The following is a 13974-nucleotide window of genomic DNA, read 5'->3' as shown; positions in this document are numbered from 1 at the left end:
AGATGCCATCCGAAGTTCCTCTACTTGTAACTATGGACACCATATGTGCCGTTAGACATGATAAAAACCAGTTTAAATTGTAAATCTCAAACAATACAACAAAGCCTTTTGGTAGTAAAAAGAACAAAAAAACACAACCATTTCTTTATCTGTGCTCCACTGAAACTTCTTATTTATTCACTTTAATTCTTCATTTACACAGAAACGCTGTAATAAAATATCTGTACACTACTTCTGTTACAAATATAGATAATATTTAAAGTGACTATATATTCTAATGTAGGAATTTCACGCTCTAAAATGGGAGTGAACACATGATAATTCCTCACCAGTTGTCCCAATAAACAATTCCATCTGCTTCCCTTCGTCTTAAACTATTGTATTATAAGATGTTAATATAAGGCAATGAAATAAAGTTATGCTAATCCTCTTACTTTTTCTATCAATTTACTAATGGCATGCAACCAAAATAATTACAAACACATTGCTTTTTTCTCTGTCATTAAGATTAATACTAATTGAAAGCCAATTAGACAGCATACCAACATAGTTTCCATATTGCATCCACTGTTAAAGCAGCACTAAAAGATTCTTGAAGTCTTCCATGTGTTTCAATAACCAGCCTTATGGCTTTCCAGAAAATCCATCGACAACATGGGGGTGCTATCTTTGTCTTACTTACAGTAACATGAAAATATTTTATAAAAAGTCAGAACCTTAAAACCAACATCAAGATGTACATTATGTATGATTTCTTTACAAAGCTTAGGGAAGTCACTTTATATATGTACTTGCTGTTAACTCAGTAGCATAATGCAATTTTGTCAAGAAAATTGTGTATATATTAGAATTGAGAAGGTATAATTATTAATATGCACTATAAACACTGAAGGTGTTTTAATAGCTTTCCAAGACAAATATTATTCTTTTTAGAGTGGTGCAGAGGAGATGGACTACCAAGAAGATGGATTGAAGCATGTTTATGAAAAATTCCAAGATTCTATTCTTTATTTCGCATTTTGTTTCTTACCTAATTACACAGCTCTGTGGTTAGTTTTACACTTATTTTTCTTAACACATTAGAACTTTTTCCCATCTGATGATAAAGCCTTCTATATATATCTTCCCCCCGGCCAAAAGAACTCTAGATTTATCTATGTAAAAATATCCCTTCTGACTTCAGGTTCACAAAATGCAGGGGGGAAAGAAAGAAGATATTAGGACCTCAGCAAGAAAACCACTGTCATATGAGAAAAACAACATGACATGTTATTTACCACCCCCTTACGATTTTGAAAAGTCCAGCAATACAGCAAGGGAAAAGTCCTTGATAGAATGTACTCCTTGCTCTGTGCAGTGCGAAGAGATGAGAGGCTGGGGCTTGGGCCCCTTCCGGCAACCAACTCAGGAGAGAACCATCAATGTGACAGAGCCTTTTGTCCGTTTAAGGATGGCAACAGCTTCTTCGTGGGTGACCCCCTCCAGACTCTGCCCGTTGACAGCGATGATCTGGTCACCCCTTTTGAGGCGCCCATCTTCAGAGGCTGCTCCCTGCAATTGGAATGTAGTCTGGTTACTTCCCCCAAATGTTGCTGTGCAGAAGACTCAAGAGCAGAAGGTAACTTACTCCGTGTGTATACACAGTCCTCCTGACGTTCCCTGGGTGCTCCAGAGTCAGCAAGCAAGGACGCCTACTCTCAAGCCAGCCCATTTTCCCTAGAGGCTCAGCACTGAGATTCCAATGGAACAGAGAATTCTGCAGTCAATTCCTGAGCTACATGGTTTTTTGGCTGTTCAGCACAGCAAGTTGGTGGGAACTCAAATTAATAAATAATATTTGGGAACTTGCCTATGAGCAAAGATTGTATAGATTCCAGGATCTTCTACCATACAAAGAAAACACGCAGAGGACAAAGGATTATAAAAGAACAAAAGCAGTTTTATAGGACAAGGTCAGGAGAACCATGAAGCCCATGGTTTTGCAGAAGCAAACAACCCACTTGCATGCTGACTGGAGCGAGGATAGATATAAGTACTGAATTTAGAACCCACTGTTAATCTAATTTTTTTTCTCTGGCTTTGAAAAGGCTGTTTCAGCTCTCTTGGTTTTTACTTCCCAAGGGTAGATGGATGCTTCATATTCCTATGGGGCCTAAATGATGAAGATTAAACACAGACATTGCTGTTTGAAAAAGAACCACATCTTAAGGCATGCCTATAGGAGACAATTATGCAATTAAATATCTAAGATTAAAAATATGAAAAAGTTAATGAGGAATCTATAATGATGAAATTCCTAAAATATGTTCTAACTAGCGTGCCTTAAATAAATTGTTCCTAGGCTGAGGAAAAGGACTGTGTGACTTTTCTATTCACTGGCAAATGCTGTTTGTATTTTTGGATATACCAATAGCTTGGGAAAAAAAAAAACTCATAAGTTAAGTCTATAGCAAGCTTGCTTTAGCTGTAGCACTTTAAATTGGTTAGAAATAATAACTTTACCCCCAAAATACAATGACACTTCCATAAAATGAAGGAATATTTTTTCCTTCTATAAGATGAGGGGACCATTATAAAACTCCTACAATAACTCACTGGACATGTTTATCTTATTCCTGACATTATAAAATTTTGAAATTCTGAATTTTCTCCTGTGGACAAGTTGTCCACTTTTGTAGCTCCTGGGAAAATGTCTTAAAAACATAATAGCAGTATTTATGTGGATCCAAATTGTTTTAATAAGTCCACTGATGTTACAATATCTTTATTTCTATTCTAACTATTCTCAAGTTAGAAAAACTTACTACTATTTGATTATATTTGTATATAATTAATATTCTTTTTAAAAACCTGATTAGATGATTACAAATAGTTAACTGCAGATGATAAAGCAGATCATATCCCTCAAATATTTTACTGTCTAGATTTCTATTGTATTCAGTGTAAGTAGACTTGTAAAATAAATGCCAGATTGGTTAACTTGCATTTGTATTTTATGTGCATTGCTTTGCCTATTTTATATTTTACAACAATAAAAGTTCAATGAGAAAGGAACTCCAGTGCTCTATCGCATGCCTATTTAAAAGGTCCCGTTTTCAACACACTCACGTGCAACTTGCATTCAAAGGAAAACAATGGGCTTTCCTAACCACAAAGTTCATTACTAGTTTTATATATATTACCATGAGTTTCCATGGAGCTTCAATTTGAGCCCATTTTCCTTTAAACATGACTAAACCACAAATTGGAGAAAAATATTTAATGACCTGTTCCTGTAGGGAGTTTCGAAAGAAAATGATCAACTGTTAACCATTTGGCATTACCTCAGGCCATAAACTAATAAGCCAGCTGCTGACCACTATTAATGAATGCTTCAGAGCAAAGGAGGTGGTTAGAATGTGCAAGCTTACCTTTGCAAACACGGTTTTAACGTAAATGGGTAAGTCTCCGTGAGGGCTGCTGTAGCCCCCTACTATACTGAAGCCTAGGCCATCTGGCCCTCGGTCCAAGGTAATAGATTTGCACTGGGGTGGTCTATAGTAAAGAGAAGGGAAAAAGAGGTGTGGGTTTTGTTTTCAAGCATAAACATATCTTTGAAATTCTGTAATTTAGTCTATGTGACATCTGCTGAGAGTTAGCATAATTCTCTGTTACTGATTACAAGTACATTTCTGAGACGGTTCCACTGTCAGTGAATGCTGAGTTTTAAATTTTTATAAACTAATGAGGTCCCAATTAGCACTCTATTTCTATTACCCATGGTTCCTATAAACTCACATATTCATGGTATGTTCTAACTGTGTGCAGAAGTGAGACGGCCGAAGTTCACAAGACCCAGAGTAAGCCTTATATCAGAAAATTCCTGATCTCAAACAGAAAAATTATTTACAAGCAGCTACATCAAATTATTTAAAATTTATTTTGAAACCCCCCACCCCCAGTACTATGAATTGTTTTATATTAAACAAGGAAGAAATGATGAAAATTTTGAAAGAATAGACTTGTCAGACTATCTGTCACAGAGGGACATGATGGTGAAACTAAAATACCTCTCCCGGGAATGAGAGCTGAAAACATGGGAAGCAAAGTGTCACACATACGCTGTTCACCAACACTGCCACTGGTCCATCCATCTAGCTATCTTCCTTTGACTAAACTCATGCCACAGTTATGGATAGCTGACAGCCCTTTTTTCATAGTGAATACTTTCCCTGTTAGAGTGCGTGTCTCTGTGTTAGGAACATGGGGCAGAGAATAATTCTCTGATTCCTACAGGACAAATGATCTACCAACCAAAATATATGAGCTCACCCTAAATCATCCTGAAATATACTGCTAGATGTAAGCCCGTTGAAAGGAGGGCCACAAGTGACAGGTTCCTGCTGATGCCCTGTGACCACGCTTACATCTCCTCCTGCAGCCACCTGCATACACAAATGTAAAGAGAAAAAAATCAGTTCACGTGGCAACTTTGGGCATTTGGATAGAGAACCGCATTTTGCTTTCAATTAAATCATTTCTGTTTGATAAAATATAACCAGAGAATGCAATTTTACAATGTTCAGAGGCCTCATAACTGTCCTGACAGTAAAAAATATTCTTGCAAACTGAATTATAGAAAGTTCTTTGATGCCACTAAAATATGGACTTACATACAATTATTTTTTTAAAGCTCTTGGAAATCATTCATTGTTGAGGCACTTTATTATTTCTTACATAGATAGCTGGAACAAAAAATGATTCACAAAAAATGTTATGAAACATTTCACTCCTATGTTTTAGAACTCTCCAAGTAACCATTCATATTCAAGGGAGATATTAAGTAATAGCAGGGCGATTAATCATTGTTATAACTTCAACATCAATAGTCATGTGTTTTCAAGCTCTATGATCAGACTCTGGGAGAAAATGTTTACCTGCATTTCAATTGAGCCCGAGGCATTTTTCAGTAAGGTGACTGCTTGGGTGTGAGTCATCCCTTCTGTAGATGTGCCACAGATAGAGACAATCCTATCCCCCACCTGCAACAGAGAGGGAGCCATCTGCTACAACAGCCATCTAGAGTGGCACTCCTAAGACCTGAGCAGTCTTTTCCTTGCCCACCTTCCATGTCACAGACGCACCCATCACCACCATCCAGAGAAACACAATGAAGGAAACCATTTTGTTCAATAAGGGCAAGTATATGTAACTACCCAGATAACTTGCCCACCATGACTGAGTTCCACGGCATCAAGGCCAGGAGAAGGCAGAGCCAGAAAAGTACTCTCCCCTTTTTCTGAGTAAGAGATTACTTTCTAATAAAAGAATAAAATATTGATATCATTTGGAAATCTGAGTTTCCCTGGACACTATTATTATAATCATTGGATACAACTCTGAGTCAGGGACTGGCAAACTAAAGCCCATGGGGCCAGATCTGGCCCATGGCCTGTTTTGGTTAATAAAGTCTGGCTGGAAGACAGCCACAGTGTTTTTGGCTGCTTTCACGGGGCAGAGCTGGGTAATTGCAACAGAGACTTGTGCGTCCCACAAAGCCTGAAATATTCAATATCTATCCTTGGAGGGATGTGTGCTGAGCTGGCCTCTGTTCTTTGTGTAATCAGTTTTTAAGTGTCAGGCATAAATTCAGATATCAAAAGAGATGAACTGTTCCCAACATAGATGCGATTTAAAGATACGGTGCTGCTCAGAAACCGTATTATCAGCATGAGGGCCCAGAGTTGTTACCATAGGGAGACTGAGTGGCTTTCATAGCATACTCCCATGATTTCAGAGCTGGTTCAATACCAAAGTTCTTTGAAGCAAGTTTGGTATGGTTTGACAACATGGTAAGTCATATTTACATTAAATTTCTGCAAAAATCTATAGACAAATGCAAAAATAATAAAACCCGTCATTTAAATCAATTAAACATATAAAGGAAAAGCTTTACTTCATTCTAAAGTTCTGAAATGCTTTGACGATGCACTTCAGTGTTAGAGTGTTGGAGTGTTGGAGCTTCCAACACTCAGGAGTCAACTGAAGATTTCCCTTGTTATTTACTTGCAAATCGGTGCTTAACAGCCTCACTTTCTCCTCTCCTTTCACATTCTTTATCTTTTACTTAAAGGAAGTCTCTCTGTGGCTGAAGAGGCTGATTTAAAAGCAGATACAGACATTTAAAACTGCCTAGCAACAGGCGGCCAGATTCACAGGGTTTATAAAAAACTTTGGCTAGATTTGCTAGAGCTAGTGTGGCTCTTGGTGAAACTTACTCTGAGTTTCTGAGTCTGAGCTGCAACTCCATTTGGATGCATCATGGCAATAAATATGGGAACATCACCCAGCGGGCTGCCTACTCCCCCAGCAATGCTGATTCCCAAAGAGTCTGTTAGGCCCTGCCATGGGACAGAGAAAAAATGTTAACTGAAGTGATTTTTTTTTGGTTGACCATCTCTGTATTTCTTGGCACGATATTCTACATCAGTTCAGAGACTCTGTGAGAGTGGAAAATGAAGCTTTAGAGAACAGCACTAACTTTTGATGCCGATTCTTTGAGTGGCTTAGGGGGACCAAAAAAAGCATTAATTCAGGAGGTAAAAGCAATCAAGACATGTTAAATGAAAACCATACAGTGAGATGATCACAATTTTCAGAATCACACATGTTCCCACACTTAAAAAGTCCACCCTTCTCAGTAAATCCCAAAGTCTTCATTTCCAAGATGGAGATAACAGTGCTTCTGACACAGGAGGCTGCAATGAATATTAAATGGCATGATGATATGATGTGTCTAAGGGTGTTGAGCACATGGCAAAGCACCAACAAACTGCCTCTGCTTTTATCTTCTTTCTTGGGCACAGATGTGTAGAAATGTTTAGAAGAACTAGGAAGTGTCTATTGAAAGGGTAGGCTCAATTCTCAGTAACAGAGTCAGGCAGGAGACAATTTTGTGTAGCCCATGTTGATGACAATTTTGGCAAGTCAGATGAATATACAATAATACATTCAAACATAACATAGAATGTATAAAGAGATGTTTTTCAAATGAGGTACTATGACTAGGGAATTCAGCCAAGAACATTGTGTATAACTACGGTAAGCACTACATTTTTATTTTCAGATGGGTCCTATAATGTAATAGAGTTAACAGGAAAAATGAAGATGCTACAAAAATCCAAAAGTTTACATTGTTTGTTTCCCCTAAGCTTACCTTTTTTATTTCAACTGTTCTTAATCCCTGTATTTCAGATGCTACTGTAAAGCAAAAATATTCATATATATTAGTAGAGCACTTCATATGTTTATTAAATTTTTAGCCAACAGATGGAAATGAATGGGATTAAGTGAGTGCATTCTTTGTATGGTTTTTTAAATGAATAGCTCAAAGGTACCAGCAGTACCTATGATTAGATTTGAATCACACAGGCACTCTTCATTTCCTCAGTTGGAAAAACACACATACCATCCCACTTCTCCCTTCTCATTTTAAGCACTGATTATACAAACTGTGTAATCCACTTTGAATGTGTCAAGGACAGAATGTGCTTTGGATAGAAAGACACATGTGCACAGCTGAGAGGAATAAAATCATGGATGCATTAAAAAAAATCCCTGGTCTTAAGTGCCTAAATTTCTAGAATATTAGTCACATTGCAAACAGAGACTGCCATATGGTTAGTTTCTTCATTTTGAATAACTCTCAACCAATGTACCAAGCCAAGAACCCCTCTGCATCATGATTTCATGTAATTAAAACACAGGAGGATCACATTCATTTTCTCATAATTTTTGCACTCTTAATGGAAAATGAAGGCTTCACTTAGTGACAACTTCTGATTTACTGGTGTTACATTAAACAGAAGAAAGTAAACTCAAATATACCAGCCTGCTTAGTACAAAAGGAATCATAGAATCTTGAGTCTAATGTTTAGTGTATCCTGTAAATATCACAGGAGAAAAACTACCATAAGTGCAGTTTTATGCTGCACACAATTTTTGTCAGCACACATTTTATATCCCGATTAGGATGTGGGCATGATGTGATGCGATCGGGGTAATGACAAGAGCTCTCGAGATACAAAAGAAGTCTATCAACATTCAACATTCAAACCAACAAATTGTATCCAAAAGGTTAAACCAGTCTTACATGCATTCTTCTTGGAGCTACTTTCCAGAGACTCAGTTGTACTGGTTCCAGAAAGAGGCAAAGTGAAAGATGACAGGCTGCCTTCACTCACCTACAAATACAGCACTTACGTTAGGAAGTGTTCAAAGGATAATTTGTCCCCTAAATATTACTTTTTTTGTTATATCACAATTAAGTTCTTTCAGGGTATCTAACCTGTTTAAGCAATAGTGGCGTTTGATAATTTGAATGGCAATTTAACCACAGTTTCTATTGATTTTTGTTTTGATTTTAAAGAAGGAAGTTGTGAAGCAATATAAAATTAATCGAAGTTACAAAAGCTAAAAGAAATGTATTGCAGCTAACGCATTTTAAACGACTGCAGTGATACAGAGATTTGGACTTCAACAAAAACTGTAGAATTAGGGCCAGTTAGCAGGAAGCAAATGTTAGTAATTAAGAAAGAAGGCGATCTTTAATCACAGACTGATGAAAATGGGCTCTGTCATCAGAAGGCAAGACTGAGGAGAGAGGCTTGCCAGGAATCTTGCAATATTCTAACATCATGGATTTATCCATGGGAATGAGTAAATAACATTCTGTTTTAATTTCCATTTGAGTACTGATGAATGTTTATTACAAAATACTAAAAATGTTACCTTGGTTTAACATATATTGGGTCATTCCCCTTTGAGATTGTGGACAAAGAATCACATCACCAAAAAAGAATGTTTGAAATCAAGTTCCTTGAAATGATTTATAAACTGCTTCAGGTTATGCCTGGTTTGGTTGCTACCTGCATCCTCTCTTCTTCTCTATCTAAAATTCTGCATCCCAGTCACTCCAGCACAGGCCAGAAGGCTAGACTTGTGTGCATGGCCCTGGGCAGAACAGCACCAACAGCCAGCCCTGAATTCCTTTCGCCATGTGGGCTGCATCACTCAGCTACCCACCTGGCTGCTTTGAGAAGGTCTCCGCTCTGAATGAAATGGGCCAGTTTTGATTCTTCCAACTTCCAAGGTTACTGTGCCTAGGGAACACTGGGAAAATGGTTGTTTCATGGAAATGTTAAAATAAAAAGGGTATAATTATCTGTAGAAATACATTTTGTTCTTCAAAAGCTAAGTCTCTGAAAAGAATCGTTTTTATAGAATTTCCACAGTCATGGATAGCTCCAACCCTTTGCAAAATGGCTTTTGAAAACATCTTGAAAAACATAAAAAACAGCAGGAACAAGCAGTAACAGCAAGCTCAAGTTTTTGGCATATCATTTCATGATTTACGTGCAGACTATTTCTACCAAGGCAAAAGAAAGTTGAGAAGTGAGCACCTACTTCATGAAATATACTGACTTTGTAAAACTAAATAAAACAAATAACTCAGAAATTAAAAAAAAAAAAAGCTCAACAGAAACAATAAAACCACCTCTACCACAACCAGCTCAAGGCCTTTCATGTAAGAAGTATTTAGATAATTGGGCAAACTCTCATGGCTATCGTGTGTTCAAGTAGACCAATCACATAATACGCAAATAATATTGCTGATTAGGTGTTTTGATGAAAGGGGTTAAGCCTCTGCGTGGGGTGTTAACATCCCCTATCAGAGTGGCTGGTTTGCGTCCAGGTGACTGCACTTCAGATCCAGTTTCCTTCTAATGAACCCAAAAGGCAGTAAGTGATGACTCAGGTTTTCGGGTTCCCCGTCATCCTACTGGGAGACCCAGATGGAGTTCCTGGATCTGGGTACTGGCCTGGTCCTGAGCCAACTCCTTCAGGGATTTGGAGGGTGAATCAGTGGATGGGACATTCATATGTGTCTCTGTTTCCCTCTCCCTCTTCTCTTATTTATCTCTCTGTCTTCCCTACAATTTCATTGTAGCCCTGTGCAAATAAACCACAGACATGAAAGAAATACTCTATGTGACATATGGAAGCAGCACAGGAAATGTTTGAGACACCAGGTTTTTGGCATTGGACACACTGGTTTACATTTACATTCAGTCATTTATCAGCTACTCATCAGAATCAAGGTCTAACTTCTGTCTTACTCTACTTTTGGATTGATACAGCACCACAGAGTGTTGTGATAATGTATGTGCAACGCTTAGGGCAGTGTTCATTGTAAAGTAGTATTAACATAAATATAGGGCATTGATATTATTATGCTGCTACTCATGGGTTTGTTACTCTTAAACTTGTTAACCGTGAACCTAACAGTTAAAGGTTAAAAAACGCTATCCATATATTGATATGTTTGGCTGACCTGGGATTTAGAAAGGCCAGCAACTTATCAGACTTTTCATGAACCTATTTTATACTTTGAGTGTTTATAATCATAGAGATTAATAAATACACATGTTAATTAATGTATATTTTATAAATATAACATTATAACTTATCTATCTATAACATATATCTTTTTTTATTAAAGATTTATTTATGGGGTCCTTGCTGTGGCTCAGCAAACTAAGTCACAATCTGTGATGCTGTCATCCGCTGTGAGTGCCACTGGAGTCTTGACTGCTCCATTCTGATCCAGCTCCCTGGTAATGAGCCTATACGCAGCAGAAAATGGCCCAAATGTACAGGCCCCTGCAACTCACACTGCAGACTTCCAGGGTTCTGGCTTTGGCCTGGACCAGCCCTGGCCGTGGAGTCACTTTGATGGGAACAGATGGAGAACTCTCTGCCACTTGTTCTCTCTCTCCCTCTCCATCACTCTGCCTTTCAAATAAATAAAGTTAAAGAAATATTTAAATTTAAAAAATTCAAAAGGAAAAATACATCATTATTACAATAGTTATATTATTATGAAAAAAAGTAAGATGTTACTTTACACAGCTAAATCTACATCATAAATACATTTTTGTCTTTTATTTTCTACTGACTGCATTTTTTTCGAGTTAATGTAAGTGTCCTGTATATTATTTCAACGCACATCGTGTTTACCATGTGTCTGTGTAAACCAAAGTTTACATAGCTCTTGTCAACACTGTTGTTTATCATTTTTCTATTATTAATGAATGAACTTTATCTACATGAAGTTTTTTGTATATTACATGTAACATTTTAAAATGAAAATTATTACATGGATACAATGGCAACGGACAACCTTAGCAGCAGGTATGTTTGCTACACAGATATGGACTCATTTCTGCTTGTTCTGTCAAGGGGTTTTTCAATGGCTGGTCTAAATTGATTTAAAATTATTCATATTAGTTTACAGATATTCTGTCCAAAATTTACAGAACAAGCCATTGTCTTAATTTAGCTACCAAAAAAAACTTCCTTAAAGAATTTATGTTTCTGACAACTGCAATTAGAAATGATAGTATTAATTACCAAATTTATACACAAATTCACAGATAGGATCCCATTTAAACCACAGTGGCTAAGGCAGCCTCACTTCAAATTCCTTTCCTAACGCCCAGCCACTGAGAGGCTCCTAAGAGTACACTTGACCTCTGACAGTTCTGTGACTGGGTACTATCACGTAGGTTCATGATAACGCGTACGCATGAAATGCCAGGTGCTGATGATGACCTTCTAGTCAGTATTGAACCACATCCTTTTACGACACAAAATACATGCGAAGTAAAGGAGAACAACTGAATAAATACTGTCTTTTATTTACTTACAGCAATGCAAATCCCCTCTAGAAATCAGAAATACAGAAATAGAGAACATACCTACATTTTTAAGAACTGTATTTTTTTAGTGATTGTTCTAGACTTTGAAACTCATTCTTTAAAATAAGATCAGATTTGTCTTTCTAATCAGAGAAGGATTCTTCATGCAGACTTTTCTTTGATGGAGCATGCTTTTAAAATCTAAAGTGTTCTTGGATATAGAATTAAGGATGTGAGGTCTTATCTACATTTACAGCATAACAGTGAGCTAACTAACACATGTTTTATTTTATTTTTTTTAAAGATTTATTCATTTTATTACAGTCAGATATACACAGAGGAGAAGAGACAGAGAGGGAGATCTTCCGTCCAATGATTCACTCCCCAAGTGAGCCGCAACGGGCCGGTGCGTGCCGATCCGAAGCCGGGAACCAGGAACCTCTTCCGGGTCTCCCACGCGGGTGCAGGGTCCCAATGCATTGGGCCATCCTCGACTGCTTTCCCAGGCCACAAGCAGGGAGCTGGATGGGAAGTGGAGCTGCCGGGACTAGAACCAGCGTCCATATGGGATCCCGGGGCGTTCAAGGTGAGGACTTTAGCCGCTAGGCCATGCCGCCGGGCCCACTAACACATGTTTTAAATGCCAACTTTAAGTAGCTGAACAGTCTTGGGACTGGTGTCTTGAAGTAGCAAGCTAAGCCTCCATCTGAGGAAATCCCCATCCTAACTAGACTGCTGGACCCAGAACTTCAAGCATGGTGAAAATCACAGGATCTGTGGTCTGACTGTGGAATGCATGTGTTTGGGCTTACTTGATTGGTGAAACCTGTGCAGTGAACAGCACACCCAGATGAACATGGTGGGCCGTGACAACTCATTCACTAAGGCCTGCAGAGGATGACTACTACCATAGAAAAGGAAGGAGGGCGGAACAAATTGGACAATTCACCCAGCCAAATTTGATAGCAAGTATCTGGGCGAGTGGAGACTCTAAGGTACTGTCAGTCAATATACTTAAGAAGAATTTCCTCAACCCTGGAACAATAAAACCAGCAGCATCTCAGAACTATTAAAACCGCTTAAGAAGTACCCTTGGAACAAGCTCCACATCAGAGACCCCGGGATGACATCGAGCGGCCGTTCCACATTCTTGGGTGCTGATGCGGTTTGGAGACTGGCTGTGGCCCTCTCCCCTTCGCTCCTCCTTCCCACCAGATGCAGGAAGAAAACAAGGAAAATTGGGAACAATTGTTTCATCCGCTTTCCCCTATTGTTTGACCTTGGTTACCCTAATCACTGGTCCTTTCTCAACTATGTAAACATCATTAAAAATAAAATTCAAAAAATAAATAAAGAAATTATAAAGAAATAAATAAACAAAAGAATACATCTGGGGAAATGGAAGATGAAATTTTTGCTTCTCTTTTGTTACCTGAATACTTTTCTTACAAGGAAAGATCCAAATAATATTTACTAAGATAAAAGACCAACTAATATTAAAAACTTTCAGTTCATAACTCTTACCACTATTAAGTGCATAGTTACTCACAAATTTACTGACACAAATATTATCAATACATTTCTCTTGAGATGATTCTTTGCATAAACAGGAGTCAGCTGTAATTTAGACGCTGCAACTTAATGTTATATTCTTTTTTCCACACAGTCACACGATGTTCCCTTTGCACTGGGCTTTACCTTAAGCAAAGCAGCAACAGCTTCCTGGGTGGCATTCCGTACGTCCTCTCCGTTCACCATTAATATCTGGTCTCCCTGCATCAGTCTCCCGTCAACATCTGCAATTCCTCCTTTGACAATGTCCGACACAAACACTCCAGTATCATTCCTACGAACAGTTGGGAACTTCAACTTGAATTTTCCTCAAGTCTGTTGCAGTGCTTTTAACGACAAGCTAACTTTTTAACCAAAATTTTTATTTCCATTTTTATGACTTTAAAAGCTTTCTGGTTTTGAACAACGCTGGGGCAATATTAATAGATTTATTATATTTTATGATAAACGACAGCCTATGCCATGTAGTCTATGTATTCTATAAGTTTAAAATGCCATTAGTGAGCATATGTATTGTTCATCAAGTATAGGCTGTGCATAGAAATGCACTCTACCATTGCAATTTTCTAGACTGGGTAGAAAATGATTTCATTATTACTAATTTTTATTGTACTTATAAATATTTAAATGATACAGGTATTGAATTGTATGTATATGCAAGAAC

The 13974-nt window shown here is 37.8% G+C and overlaps 1 protein-coding gene across 5 annotated transcripts in view; it reads right to left on the bottom strand.

Annotated features, from left to right (window-relative positions):
* Window positions 1–1154: 1154 nt before the first annotated feature.
* The window catches only part of MPDZ (multiple PDZ domain crumbs cell polarity complex component), a 153911-nt gene continuing 141091 nt past the window's right edge, over window positions 1155–13974 (bottom strand). For all 5 annotated transcript variants that reach the window (XM_058672357.1, XM_058672353.1, XM_058672355.1 and 2 more), the window contains 9 exons: window positions 13437–13584; window positions 9064–9150; window positions 8132–8222; window positions 7196–7239; window positions 6258–6380; window positions 4917–5021; window positions 4312–4424; window positions 3411–3534; window positions 1155–1551 (listed from right to left, as the gene is read on the bottom strand). In XM_058672357.1, the coding sequence (XP_058528340.1) occupies window positions 1405–1551; window positions 3411–3534; window positions 4312–4424; window positions 4917–5021; window positions 6258–6380; window positions 7196–7239; window positions 8132–8222; window positions 9064–9150; window positions 13437–13584 (982 nt within the window). In that variant the 3' untranslated portion in view covers window positions 1155–1404. The remainder of the gene's footprint in view (window positions 1552–3410; window positions 3535–4311; window positions 4425–4916; window positions 5022–6257; window positions 6381–7195; window positions 7240–8131; window positions 8223–9063; window positions 9151–13436; window positions 13585–13974) is intronic.

This window comes from Ochotona princeps, chromosome 14, assembly GCF_030435755.1.
Source record: "Ochotona princeps isolate mOchPri1 chromosome 14, mOchPri1.hap1, whole genome shotgun sequence".
NCBI classification, from domain to species: domain Eukaryota; kingdom Metazoa; phylum Chordata; class Mammalia; order Lagomorpha; family Ochotonidae; genus Ochotona; species Ochotona princeps.
Note: the sequence above shows the minus strand (reverse complement) of the source record. Positions and strands in the feature narration are given on the sequence as shown.